Source organism: Loxodonta africana, chromosome 18, assembly GCF_030014295.1.
Source record: "Loxodonta africana isolate mLoxAfr1 chromosome 18, mLoxAfr1.hap2, whole genome shotgun sequence".
Classification (NCBI taxonomy): domain Eukaryota; kingdom Metazoa; phylum Chordata; class Mammalia; order Proboscidea; family Elephantidae; genus Loxodonta; species Loxodonta africana.
Window position 1 is genome coordinate 77,394,377 of NC_087359.1, and position 15,543 is coordinate 77,409,919.

At 40.8% G+C, this 15,543-nt stretch overlaps 1 protein-coding gene across 1 annotated transcript in view; it reads right to left on the minus strand.

Annotated features, from left to right (window-relative positions):
- Positions 1–14,914, minus strand: part of LOC100670567 (leucine-rich repeat-containing protein 37A-like) — a 76,299-nt gene extending 61,385 nt beyond the window's left edge. The window contains exon 1 of the mRNA XM_064270366.1: positions 14,910–14,914. Coding sequence (XP_064126436.1) covers positions 14,910–14,914 — 5 coding nt within the window. The remainder of the gene's footprint in view (positions 1–14,909) is intronic.
- Positions 14,915–15,543: the final 629 nt, after the last annotated feature.

The window sequence follows — 15,543 nt, forward strand, 5'->3', positions numbered from 1 at the left end:
GACAAAAAGGACCACATAAACCACAGACTACATCAGCCTGAGACCAGAAGAGCTAGATGGTTCCTTGGCCACAGCTGATGACTGCCCGACAGGGAACTCAACAGAGAAACCCTGAGGGAGCAGGAGAACAGTAGAATGCAGATCCCAAACTTTTGTAAAAAGACCAAACTTAAGGGTTAGAGTGGGCCTGGAGGGACCCCAGAGGCCATGGACCCCAGACCTTCTGTTACCCCAGGGCAGGAACCATTCGCAAAGCCAGCTCTTTAGACAGGGATTGGACTGGAATAGGGGATGGAAAATCAGACTGGTGAAGAACAAGCTTCTTGGATCAAGTCGACACATGAGACTATGTTGGCCTTTCCTGTCTGGAGGGGAGATGAGAGGGCAGAGGTGGCCAGAAGCTACCCAAATGGACAAAAGGAGAGAGAGTGGATTGAAGTACTGTGCTGTCTCATCAGAGGGAGAGCAGTTAGGAGTGTATAGCAAGGTGTATGTAAATATTTGTATGAGAGACTCACCTGATTTGTAAACTTTCACTTAAAATACAATAAAAATTAACTAAAATTTTTTTTTATTGTACTTTAAGTGAAAGTTTACAAACCAAGTCAGTCTCTCATACAAAAATTTATATACACCTTGCTCTCCCCCTGATGAGGCAGCACACTCCTTCCCTCTACTCACTATTATTGTGTCCATTTGGCCAACTTCTGACCCCCTCTGCCCTATCATCTCCCCTCCAGACAGGAGCTGGCCACATAATCTCATGTGTCTTCTGATCCAAGAAGCTCACTCCTCACCAGTATCATTTTCTATAGCATAGTCCAGTCCAATCCCTGTCTGAGGAGTTGCCTTTGGGAATGGTTTCTGTCTTGGGCTAACAGAAGGCCTGAGGCCACAACTTTGGGGGCCCTTCTAGTCTCAGTCAGATCATTAAGTCTGGTGTTTTTACAAGAATTTGAGGTCTGCATCCCATTTCTCTCCTGCTCCCTCAAGGGGTTCTCTGTTGTGTTCCCTGTCAGGGCAGTCACTGGATGTAGTCGGGCACCATCTAGTTCTTCTGGTCTCAGGCTGATGTAGTCTCTGGTTTATGTGGCCCTCTCTGTCTCTTGGGCTCATAATTACCTTGTGACCTTGGTGTTCTTCATTCTCCTTTGCTCCAGGTGGGTTGAGACCAATTAATGCATCTTAGGTGGCTGCTTGCTAGTGTTTAAGACCCCAGATGCCACTCCAAAGTGGGATGCAGAATGTTTTCTTAATAGATTTTATTATGCCAATTGACTTAGATGTTCCCTGAAACCATAGTCCCCAAACACCAGCCTCTACTACGCTGGCCTTCGAAGCATTCTGTTTATTCAGGGAACTTCTTTGTTTTTGTTTTAGTCCAGTTGTGCTGACCTCTCCTGTATTGTGTGTTGTCTTTCATTTCACCTAAAATACTTCTTATCTATTGTCTAATTAGAGAAAACCCCTCTTCCTCCCGCCCTCTCCACTCTCAAAACCATCAAAGAATATTTTCTTCTCTGTTTAAGCTATTTTTCAAGCTCATATAATAGTGGTCTCATACAATATTTGTCCTTTTGCAAGTGACTAATTTCGCTCAGCATAATGCCTTCCAGATTCCTCTATATTACAAAATTTTCCCGGATTCATCATTTTTCTTTATCAATTCGTAGTATTCCATTGTGTGAATATACCATAATTTATTTATCCATTCATCCATTGTTGGACACCTTGGTTGCTTCCAACTTTTTGCTATTGTAAACAGTGCTGCATTGAACATGGGTGCATATATCTGTTCGTATAAAGGCTCTCATTTCTCTAGGATATATTCTGAGGAGTAGGATTGCTGGATCGTGTGGTAGTTCTATTTCTAGCTTTTGGAGGAAGCTTCAAATCTATTTCCGAACTGGGTATACCATTTAACATTCCCACCCGCAGTGTATAAGTGTTCCAGTCTCTCCACAACCTTTGCAACATTAATTATTTTGTGTTTTTTGGATTAATGCCAGCCTTCTTGGAGTGAATGGAATCTCGTTGTAGCTTTGATTTGCATTTCTCTAATGGCTAATGATCATGAGCATTTCCCCATGTATCTGTTAGCTGCCTGAATCCTGTTCATATCCTTTGCCCATTTTTTAATTGGGTTATTTGTATTTCTGTAGTTGAGTTTTTGTAGTATCATGTAGATTTTAGAGATCAGATGCTGATCAGAAATGTCATACCTTAAAACTTTTTCCGGGTCTGTAGGTAATCTTTTTACTCTTTTGGTGAATTCTTTGGATGAGTATAGCTGTTTGACTTTTAGGATCTCCCAGTTACCTATTTTCACTTCTGAAAAGGTACTCTTAAAAAAGTGAAAAGTCAAGCTACAGACTGGGAGAAAGTATTTGCAAAACACACATCTGATAAAGGACTTGTATCCAAAACATACAAAAAATTCTTAAAACTCAACAATAAGACAACAAACAATCCAGCAGGAGATCTGAACAGATACCTCACCAAAGAAGACATACAGGTGGTAAAAGGTCAACATCATATCAACAAGGAATTGCAAACTAAAACAATGAGATACCACTATACACATATTAAAACCGCGAAAGAAAAGCTAAAATCCAAAACACTGATAACACCATATGCTGGTGAGGATATGGAGCAATGGGAACTCTCAGTCATTGCTGGTGGGAGTGAGAAATGATATGCCCCCTTTGGAAGACAGCCTGCAGTTTCTTACAAAGCTATACATGGGGTTATAAGACAATCCAGCAAACATGCTTCTGAGTATTTACCCAAATAAACTGAAAGCTTATGTCCACATAAAAAACTGTACAAGAATGTTTATGGCAGCTTTAATAATTGCTAAAACTTGAAAGCAACCAAGGTTTCCTTCAATAGACAAATAAACTGTGGTGCATCCATACAATGGAGTATTATTCAGTGATGAAATGAGCTATCAAGTTATGAAAAGACATGGAGGAACCTTAACTGCATTCTGCTAGGCGAAGGAAGCCAGTCTGAAATAGCTACATGCTGTATGATTTCAACTATATGACATTCTAGAAAAGAAAAACTAGAGAGACAATAAAAGGATCTGGGGTTCAGGGGTTCAGGGGGAGGGTGAGAGGATGAACCGGTGGACCACAGGGCATTTTTAGGACAATGAAGCTATTCAGTATGATACTATGATGATGCATAGAAGGCATTATGCGTTTGTCAAAACTATAAGACTGCACAACAGGAAGAGTGAACCCTAATGTAAAATATGGACTTTAGTTAATAAGGATGCATCAACAGTGATTCATCAATTATAACAAATATATCACAGGAATGCAAGGTGTTAACAGGAGAAACAATGAGCAGGGGGTAGGGGGTGTTTGGGAACTCTGTCCTTTCTGCACAATTTTTCTGTAAACCTAAAACTGCTCCAAAAAGAAAAAAGTCTGTTTAAAAAAATGAAATTGGACTTTTTCCTAAAAGAAAGCAAATCTGATTTGGCTGATCTGTTTGACAGCGAAGACTAGCTTTGCCGATTAGATTATATGACATTTTCTACAAGCTGAATGAGTTATATATTTAAAATATACTTGGAGCATATGATATGATAAAATGATTTTATAAAAATATTGACAGAGAGAGGCGGGGCCAAGATGGCGGCCTAGGTGGGCGCTGCCGTGGATCCCTCTTGCAACAAAGACTCGGAAAAACAAGGGAATCGATCACATACATAACAATCTACGAACTCTGAACAACAAGCAGAGACTTAGAGACGGAAAACGAACAAATACGGGCAGACAGCGACCGTTTTCAGAACTAGGAGCCAGCATACCAGGCAGGTGACCTTCGGAGCCCAATCTGGGGCAGAGCCCAGGGGGGCAGACGGCACAGACGGGGGGCCCAGCCCTTCCCCCCCGAACCCATCCTGGGAGGAAGTCTAGCTGGTTGGCGCCGGCGGCGTAGTGGAGCAGCCAGAGGGAGAAGCACCCGGGAGGTAGTGACTGATATTGGAGCAGGGAGAACAGCGTCCCAGCTGGGGACACGTCCCGCCGGGAGTTTGGCAGGAAGCGGGCAGGGCACAAGTGGGGGGAGGTCAGCTATATTTCCCTAAAGCGACCCCGGGGCAGGGCCCACACGTTCGTGCGGGAGGACGCCCACCCATTCTGCGCGTGTGGCGCGGCGAACCGGAGGGAGAAATCCCCAGAAGTGACTGGTCTCAGAGCGGGGAAAACAGCGTCCCAGACGGGGAGCCATTCCGCTGAGATTTGGGCTCACGCGCGGGCGGGGCGTGAGCGCGGGGTCCAATTATATTCTCCTGAATAGACCCTGAGGGTGGGCCCACCTGTTCGTGCGGAAGATGCCCACCCAGTGCGCGCGAGCGGTGCCGTGCACCGGAGGGAGTAGTCCCTGAGAGGAAGTGACTGGTCTCCGAGCAGGGAAAGCAGTGTCCTAGCCGGGAAGCCGTCCCGCCCGGATTTTGGCGGACAGGGGCAGACTGTGAACGCGGTGTTCAGCTCTATATTCTGTGGTGCTACACTCCCAGCTCTCTGATCCCTCCCCCACCCTCCCCAGGCGGCTCCATTAACATCCGAATACCCGGAGCCAGAGGGAGAATTCAGATAGGGATCTGACGGCATTTTTTTTTTAGCTGATTACCTGGAAAATCCAGTTTCCCAGTGATGGCTCGGAGACAGCAGTCCATATCAAACCACATAAAGAAACAGACCATGACAGCTTCTACAACCCCCCAAACAAAAGAATCAAAATCCTTCCCAAATGAAGATACAATCCTGGAATTATCAGATACAGAATATAAAAAACTAATTTACAGAATGCTTAAAGATATCACAAATGAAATTAGGATAAATGCAGAAAAAGCCAAGGAACACACTGATAAAAACTGTTGAAGAACTCGAAAAGATTATTCAAGAACATAGTGGAAAAATTAATAAGTTGCAAGAATCCATAGAGAGATAGCATGTAGAAATTCAAAAGATTAACAATAAAATTACAGAATTTGACAACGCAATAGAAAGTCAGAGGAGCAGACTCGAGCAATTAGAATGTAGACTGGGACTTCTGGAGGACCAGGGAATCAACACCAACATAGCTGAAAAAAAATCAGATAAAAGAATTTAAAAAAATGAAGAAACCCTAAGAATCATGTGGGACTCTATCAAGAAGGATAACTTGCGAGTGATTGGAGTCCCAGAACAGGGAGGGGGGACAGAAAACACGGAGAAAATAGTTGAAGAACTCCTGACACAAAACTTCCCTGACATCATGAAAGACGAACGGATATCTATCCAAGATGCTCATCGAACCCCATTTAAGACTGATCCAAAAAGAAAAACACCAAGACATATTATCATCAAACTTGCCAAAACCAAAGACAAACAGAAAATTTTAAAAGCAGCCAGGGAGAAAAGAAAGGTATCCTTCAAGGGAGAATCAATAAGAATAAGTTCAGACTACTCAGCAGAAACCATGCAGGCAAGAAGGGAATGGGACGACGTATACAGAGCACTGAGCGAGAAAAACTGCCAACCAAGGATTATATATCCAGCAAAACTCTCTATGAAATATGAAGGCGAAATTAAGATATTTACAGATAAACACAAGTTTAGAGAATTTGCAAAAACTAAACCAAGACTGCAAGAAGTGTTAAAGGAGATTGTTTGGCCTGATGACCAATAATATCAGGTACCAGCACAATACAAGGTCACAAAACAGAACGTCCTGATATCAACGCAACTCAAATAGGGAAAGCACAAAAACAAACAAATTAAGACTAATTCTAAAAAAATAAATAAATAAACAAAATAATACACATAACAGGAAATCATGGAAATCAATAGATAAACGATCACAATAATCAAAAAGACGGACTAAATATAGGAGGCATTGAACTGCCAGATGGAGAGGGATACAAGGCGATATAGAAGGATACAAGTTAGGTTTTTAATTAGAAAAATACGGGTATATAATAAGGTAACCACAAAAAGGAATATCAATTCCATAACTCAAGAAAAAAGCCAAGAAAAACGTAACGACTCAACAAACACAAAGTTAAACATTATGAAAATGAGGATCTCACAAGCTACTAAGAAAAACGTCTCTGCACAAAAAAGCATGTGGAAAAATGAAATGGCCAACAACACACATGAAAAGGCATCAAAATGACAGCACTAAAAACTTATTTATCTATAATTACGCTGAATGTAAATGGACTAAATCCACCAATAAAGAGACAGAGAGTCACGGACTGGATAAAGAAACACAATCCTTTTATATGCTGCCTACAAGAGACACACCTTAGACTTAGAGACACAAACAAACTAAAACTCAAAGGATGGAAAAAAATATATCAAGCAAACAATAAGCAAAAAAGACGAGGAGTAGCAATATTAATTTCTGACAAAATAGACTTTAGACTTAAATCCGCCACAAAAGATAAAGAAGGACACTATATAATGATAAAAGGGACAATTGATCAGGAAGACATAACCATATTAAATATTTATGCACCCAATGACAGGGCTGCAAGATACATAAATCAAATTTTAACAGAATTGAAAAGTGAGATAGACACCTCCACATTTATAGTAGGAGATTTCAACACACCACTTTCGGAGAAGGACAGGACATCCAGTAAGAAGCTCAATAGAGACACAGAAGACCTACTTACAACAATCAACCAACTTGACCTCATTGACTTATACAGAACTCTCCACCCAACTGCTGCAAAATATACTTTTTTTTCTAGTGCACATGGAACATTCTCTAGAATAGACCACATACTAGGTCATAAAACAAATCTTTGCAGAATCCAAAACATCGAAATATTACAAAGCATCTTCTCAGACCATAAGACAATGAAGCTAGAAATCAATAACAGAAAAACTAGGGAAAAGAAATCAAATACTTGGAAAATGAACAATACCCTCCTGAAAAAAGACTGGGTTATAGAAGACATCAAGGAGGGAATAAGGAAATTCTTAGAAAGCAACGAGAATGAAAATACTTCCTATCAAAACCTCTGGGACACAGCAAAAGCAGTGCTCAGAGGCCAATTTATATCGATAAATGCACACATACAAAAAGAAGAAAGAACCAAAATCAGAGAACTGTCCCAACAACTTGAACAAATAGAAAGTGAGCAACAAAAGAACCCATCAGGCACCAGAAGAAAACAAATAATAAAAATTAGAGCTGAACTAAATGAATTAGAGAACAGAAAAACAATCGAAAGAATTAACAAAGCCAAAAGCTGGTTCTTTGAAAAAATTAACAAAATTGATAAACCATTGGCTAGACTGACTAAAGAAAAACAGGAAAGGAAACATATAACCCGAATAAGAAATGAGAAGGACCACATCACAACAGAACCAAATGAAATTAAAAGAATCATTTCCGATTACTACGTAAAATTGTACTCTAACAAATTTGAAAACCTAGAAGAAATGGATAAATTCTTGGAACAATACTACCTACCTAAACTAACACATTCAGAAGTAGAACAACTAAATAGACCCATAACAAAAAAAGAGATTGAAACGGTAATCAAAAAACTTCCAACAAAAAAAAGTCCTGGCCCAGACGGCTACACTGCAGAGTTCTACCAAACCTTCAGAGAAGACTTAACACCATTACTATTGAAGGTATTTCAAAGCATAGAAAAAGATGGAATACTACCCAACTCATTCTATGAAGCTACCATCTCCCTGATACCAAAACCAGGTAAAGACATTACAAAAAAAGAAAATTTTAGACCTATATCCCTCATGAACATAGATGCAAAAATCCTCAACAAAATTCTAGCCAATAGAATCCAACAACACATCAAAAAAATAATTCACCCTGATCAAGTGGGATTTATACCAGGTATGCAAGGCTGGTTTAATATCAGAAAAACCATTAATGTAATCCATCACATAAATAAAACAAAAGATAAAAACCACATGATCTTATCAATAGATGCAGAAAAGGCATTCGACAAAGTTCAACACCCATTTATGATAAAAACTCTTACCAAAATAGGAATAGAAGGAAAATTCCTCAACATAATGAAGGGCATCTGTGCAAAGCCAACAGCCAATATCACTCTAAATGGAGAGAACCTGAAAGCATTTCCCTTGAGAACGGGAACCAGACAATGATGCCCTTTATCATCGCTCTTATTCAACATCGTACTTGAAGTCCTAGCCAGGGCAATTAGGCTAGACAAAGAAATAAAGGGTATCCAGATTGGTAAGGAGGAAGTAAAGCTATCACTATTTGCAGATGACATGATCGTATACATGGAAAACCCTAAGGAATCCTCCAGAAAACTACTGAAACTAATAGAAGAGTTTGGAAGTGTCTCAGGATATGAAATAAACATACAAAAATCACTTGGATTCCTCTACATTAGCAAAAAGAACACCGAAGAGGAAATAACCAAATCAATACCATTCACAGTAGCCCCCAAGAAGATAAAATACTTGGGAATAAATCTTACCAAGGATGTAAAAGACCTATACAAAGACAACTATAAAACTCTGCTACAAGAAATTCAAAAGGACATACTTAAGTGGAAGAACATACCCTGCTCATGGATAGGAAGACTTAACATAGTAAAAATGTCTATTCTACCAAAAGCCATCTATACATATAATGCACTTCCAATCCAAATACCAATGTCATACTTTAAGGGGATAGAGAAACAAATCACTAATTTCATATGGAAGGGAAAGAACCCCCGGATAAGCAAAACATTACTGAAAAAGAAGAAGAAAGTGGGAGGCCTCACTCTACCTGATTTCAGAACCTGTTATACAGCTACAGTAGTCAAAACAGCCTGGTACTGGTACAACAACAGGCACATAGACCAATGGAACAGAATTGAGAACCCAGATATAAATCCATCCACGTATGAGCAGCTGATATTTGACAAAGGACCAGTGTCAGTCAATCGGGGAAACGATAGCCTTTTTAACAAATGGTGCTGGCATACCTGGATATCCATTTGCAAAAGAATGAAACAGGACCCATACCTCACACCATGCACAAAAACTAACTCCAAGTGGATCAAAGACCTAAACATAAAGGCTAAAACGATAAAGATCATGGAAGAAAAAATAAGATCAACCCTAGGAGCCCTAATACAAGGCATAAACAGAATACAAAACATTACCAAAAATGATGAAGAGAAACCAGATAACTGGGAGCTCCTAAAAATCAAACACCTATGCTCATCTAAAGACTTCACCAAAAGAGTAAAAAGACTACCTACAGACTGGGAAAGAATATTCAGCTATGACATCTCAGACCAGCGCCTGATCTCTAAAATCTACGTGATTCTGTCAAAACTCAACCACAAAAAGACAAACAACCCAATCAAGAAGTGGGCAAAGGATTTGAACACACATTTCACTAAAGAAGATATTCAGGCAGCCAACAGATACATGAGAAAATGCTCCCGATCATTAGCCATTAGAGAAATGCAAATTAAAACTACGATGAGATTCCATCTCACACCAACTAGACTGGCATTAATCCAAAAAACACAAAATAATAAATGTTGGAGAGGCTGCGGAGAGATTGGAACTCTCATACACTGCTGGTGGGATCGTAAAATGGTACAACCACTTTGGAAATCTATCTGGCGTTATCTTAAACAGTTAGAAATAGAACTACCATACAACCCAGAAATCCCACTCCTCGGAATATACCCTAGAGATACAAGAGCCTTCACACAAACAGATATATGCACACCCGTGTTTATTGTAGCTCTGTTTACAATAGCAAAAAGCTGGAAGCAACCAAGATGTCCGTCAACGGATGAATGGGTAAATAAATTGTGCTATATTCACACAATGGAATACTACGCATCGATAAAGAACAGTGACGAATCTCTGAAACATTTCATAACATGGAGGAATCTGGAAGGCATTATGCTGAGCGAAATGAGTCAGTTGCAAAAGGACAAATATTGTATAAGACCACTATTATAAGATCTTGAGAAATAGAAAAAACGGAGAAGAACACAGACTTATGTGGTTACAAAGGGGGGAGGGAGGGAGGGAGGGAGGGAGAGGGCTTTTTTTGATCAATCTGTAGATAAGAACTGCTTTGGGTGAAGGGAAAGACAACACTCAATACAAGGAAGGTCAGCCTAATTGGACTGGACTAAAAGCAAAGAAGTTTCTGGGATAAAATGAAAGCTTCAAAGGTCAGCGGAGCAGGGGCTGGGGTCTGGGGAACTTGGTTTGAGGGGACTTCTAAGTCAATGGGCAAAATAATTCTATTATGAAAACATTCTGCATCCCACTTTGAATTGTGGCGCCTGGGGTCCTAAATGCCAACAAGCGGCCATCTAAGATACATCAATTGGTCTCAACCCACCTGGAGCAAAGGCAAAAGAAGAACACCAAGGTCACACGACAACTAAGAACCCAAGAGACAGAAAGGGCCACATGAACCAGAGACCTACATTATCCTGAGACCAGAAGAACTAGTTGGTGCCCGGCCACAATCGATGTCTGCCCTGTCAGGGAACACAACAGACAACTCCTGAGGGAGCAGGAGACCAATGGGATACAGACCCCAAATTCTCATGAAAAGAACATGGTATGATTGCGACTAGAGGAATCCCAGAGACAATGCTCCCCAGAACGTCTGATGACACAGGACAGGAACCATCCCCGAAGACAAATCATCAGGCATGAAAAGGACTGGTCAGTAGGGGGGAGAGAGACGCCGATGAAGAGAGAGCTAATTAAATCAGGTGGACACTGGAGAGTGTGTTGGCAACTCTTGACTGGAGGGGGGATGGGAAGATAGAGAGAGAGGGAAGATGGCAAAATTGGCACGAAACGAGAGACTGTAAGGGCTGACTCAATAGGGGGAGAGCAAGTGGTAGAAGGGAGTAAGATGTATGTAAACCTACATGTGACAGACTGATTGAAATGGTAAATGTTCACTTGAAGCTTAATAAAAATTAATTAAAAAAAAATATTGACAAATCTCCTTCTGTTCTACGGGCCAGAAATGGACTCCACCGATGGACTTTGAAAAAGGGCTCCGTTGGTGTTGGTTCCTGCTGGAAATAAGAACAGCCTTGGCAGAAAGAAGCTGGCATCATACAGTTGTGTGTGGAAGCTGAAGGGTCTTCATGAGAAGCCAGCTGGAGAAGAAGCACCACCAGGGCAAGGGAGTGACAGCTGGACAACTCCAGGGGCGCTATTTTGAGAAACCCAGGAAGTGAAGAATCCACCGTGCGAAATGCCATACCCAGAGGGCACCACTTCCAGAGGACATCAGTCCCTTCCTCTCCACCACTCTCCTCAACAAATTCTAAGAAGCCAGAGGCAGTCAGCTGAATGGAGGGATGGAGGATGAGAGATACAGGGCAAGGAAAGACAGAAGAAGCCAGGCAGGACCCCTCTTCACATTGTGAACTTCTAGGTTTAAAAAAAGGCTCACACAGTAGTCGAAACAGCCTGGTACTGGTATAACAACAGGCACATAGACCAATGGAACAGAACTGAGAACCCAGATATAAACCCATCCACATATGAGCAGCTGCTATTTGACAAAGGCCCAACGTCAACTAATTGAGGAAAAGAGTCTTTTTAACAAATGGTGCTGGCATAACTGGATATCCATTTGCAAAAGAATGAAACAGGACCCATACCTCACACCATGCACAAAAACTAATTCCAAATGGATCAAAGACCTAAACACAAAGACTTAAATGATAAAGATCATGGAAAAAAATAGGGACAACATTAGGAGCCCTAATACAAGGCATAAACAGAATACAAAACATTACCAAAAATGACGAAGAGAAACCAGATAACTGGGAGCTCCTAAAAATCAAATACCTTTTTTTTTTATGCTCATCTAAAGACTTCACCAAAAGTGTAAAAAGACCACCTACGGATCGGGAAAGAATTTTCAGCTATGACATCTCCGACTAGCACCAATCTCTAAAATCTACATGATTCTGTTAAAACTCAACCACAAAAAGACAAACAACCCAATTAAAAACTGGGCAAAGGATATGAACACGCACTTCACTAAAGAAGATATTCAGGAGGTTAATAGATACATGAGGAAATGCTCTCGATCATTAGCCATTAGAGAAATGCAAATTAAAACTACAATGAGATTCCGTTTCACACCAGCAAGGCTGGCATTAATCCAAAAAACACAAAATAATAAATGTTGGAGAGGCTGTGAAGAGATTGGAACACTTATACACTGCTGGTGGAAATGTAAAATGGTACAACCACTTTGGAAATCAATCTGGCATTTCCTTAAAAAGCTAGAAATAGAACTACCATACGACCCAGAAATCCCACTCCTTGGAATAAATCCTAGAGAAATAAGAGCCTTTACACGAACAGATATATGCACACCCATGTTCACTGCAGCACTGTTTACAATAGTAAAAAGCTGGAAGCAACCAAGGTGTCCATCAGCAGACGAATGGATAAATAAATTGTGGTATATTCACACAACAGAATACTACGCATCGATAAAGAACAGTGAGGAATCTGTGAAACATTTCATAACATGGAGGAACCTGGAAGGCATTATGCTGAGGGAAATTAGTCAGATGCAAAAGGCAAATATTGTATAAGACCACTATTATAAGATCTCGAGAAATAGTTTAAACTGAGAAGAACACATTCTTTTGTGGTTAGGAGAAGGGGGAGGGAGGGAGGGAGGGTGGGAGAGGGTTACTTACTGATTAGATAGTAGATAAGAAGGTGAAGGGAAGGACAACACTCGATACAGGAGAGGTCAGCACAACTGGACCGGACCAAAAGCAAAGAAGTTTCCTGAATAAACTGAATACTTTGAAGGTCAGCAGAGCAAGGGTTGGGGTTTGGGAACTATGGCTTCAGGGGACATCTAAGTCAATTGGCAAAATAAAGTCTATTAAGAAAACATTCTGCATCCCACTTTGAAGTGTGGCATCTGAGGTCTTAAACACTAACAAGTGGCCATCTAAGATGCATCAATTGGTCTCAAACCACCTGGATCAAAGGAGAATGAAGAACACCAAGGTCAAAAGGTAATTATGAGCCCAAGAGACAGAAAGGGCTACATGAACTAGAGACTACATCATCATGACACCAGAAGAACTAGATGGGGCCCGGCCACAACCGGTGAATGCCCTGACAGGGAACACAACAGAGAACCCCTGAGGGAGCAGGAGAACAGTGGCATGCAGACACCAAATTCTCATAAAAAGACCAGACTTAACGGTCTGACTAAGGCTAGAAGAATCCCAGTGGTAATGGTCCCCAAAACTTCTGTTGGCCCAGGACAGGAACCATTTTGGAAGCCAACTCAGCAGACATGGATTGGACTGGACAATGGGTTGGAGAGGGATGCTGATGAGGAGTGAGCTACTTGCATCAGGTGGATATTTGAGACTATGTTGGCATCTCCTGTCTGGAGGGGAGATGTGAGGGTAGAGGGGGTTAGAAACTGGCAAAACAGTCACGAAAGGAGAGACTGGAAGGAGGGAGTGGGCTGACTCATTAGGGGGAGAGTAAGTGGGAGTATGGAGTAAGGTGTGTATAAGTTTATATGTGAGAGACTCACTTGATTTGTAAACTTTCACTTAAAGCACAATAAAAATTATTGAAAAAAAAAGGCTCAGGCTGGGGGAAGGGAGAAGTTTTCAATTCATTGAGAGTATAGACTCATGTGGCTAAGACACTGGACTGCAATTAGCACTGTTCTTGTGACTGAAAGTGATCGGAGGAATTTTATTATCTCAGCAACCAGAAAAGCTATAGGCTTCCCAGACTTCATCCATGGGATTTCAGCCACAGGACTGGGAAGTGGTCAGACTGTATTTTTATAGGTATAGGATAAAGTTGCTTTCTACGCTCAAAAAAATCAAAACCAACCCCTCCTTCAAAAGTGCTCAAATAGAATGGAGGGAGGGAGCGGGATGTCTCATTAGGGGGAGAGCAACTGGGAGTATGTAGCAAGGCATATATGAGTTTTTGTGTGAGAGACTGACTTGATTTGTAAACTTCCACTTAAAACACAATAAAAATTTTTTTTAAAAAGTGCTCCAATAAACACCCTTGCCCTTAAAAAAAAAGTCTATTAAAAGAAAAAGAGAAAAAGAAAACACACACACACAATAAACCTACTCTGCTATATGTCAATATGGATGTAGGCAAATGCATGGAGTATGATCCAGAAAGATACACGCAGAACTCAGAGAAGTGGTTACCTCAGGGGTGGGGATTAGGGAACAAGGAGGGTTTTCACGATACCTGTTAATTCGGTGTAATACACTGAGAGTAGGATCACGTATTATTTATAAAATGAAAGATAAATTTAAATCATATCTTACTTATTTTAAAGAGAATCCACCAAATTCAATGTTAAAAATTACCATAGAATTATAATCAATAGTGGTCAGTTTGGGATATGGAGAGAGGAAAATATCTTTTCTCAGAGGTATTGACGTCAAAATTCTGGACCCAGAAGGATCTTACAATGCACTTAGCTTTCTGTATTCATATTTGGAGAGGATATACTCACAGTTTCTCAGTCCAACGGTATGCCTTCCAAATATTTTCCTCAATATAAGAAATAGAGTTTCCTTGGAAATTTCTGTGAAGAAACACAGTTCATATCTTTGAATACGTAGGAATAAGAATGAACAGAATAACTCTAAAGAATCATGGCAACCTTAGCGGAAATATTCAAATGCAGGAAACATCAGCTTTCTAACTTCTATGGCTGTCAGCTGCCAAATTGGTTCAATTCAGGAAGACAGACTGTGGGGGCAGTGGCACAAATGGTAAGGCCAACTTTTTTTTTTTCTTCAGAACCTGAACTTCCTATCTGTCCACTTCTTCTCCTTTATCATTATCAGCAAATATGTACACAGATACCGCATGCCCGGCAGTGCCACAGCTCGGGTGAAGGGCCCGCTGTTGAAACCTCTCCAGGGGGTGAAAGGATAAAGGCCATTAGAAACCAGAAGGACCAATGGGCTGGAGTGGAAAGATCTCTTAGGCATACTGCTTAATGAAAAACTGTGAATCACTGCTGAACAAGAAGTACCCTATTACCTCGTTAGAAAAAACAGGAATATGTACGTAAACACGTACATGTACGTAAATGCAAAGGGAAGAGACTGGAAGGAAGGACACATACTCAGTGGTGACAGGGTTATTTTGCTGGTGATAGGGAGGAGGGTGGGAAGGGGACGGGGAGGGGACTTTCACTTTTTATGCTATATTCTTCCGTGACACTTTTTAAAATTATTATACTGTGGAAATGTATCCACGAATGGCATGCGTTGAAAATAAGTTGTTAAATTCCCAAGGCTCGGTTTCAACCACTAACTCTGTAAATAACTTTGAATCTTTCCTTTAACTCTGTCCTTTCCCTCAGCAATGACTTACCTACTCAGTTTATAAAGTCAAATAGGTGACATTTGAAATTAAGTCAAAACAGTCAAGTCGCCTGCCCATCTGCCTGGTGGACATTTCCACTCCACCAGAAACTTTCTGATTGCTTTAT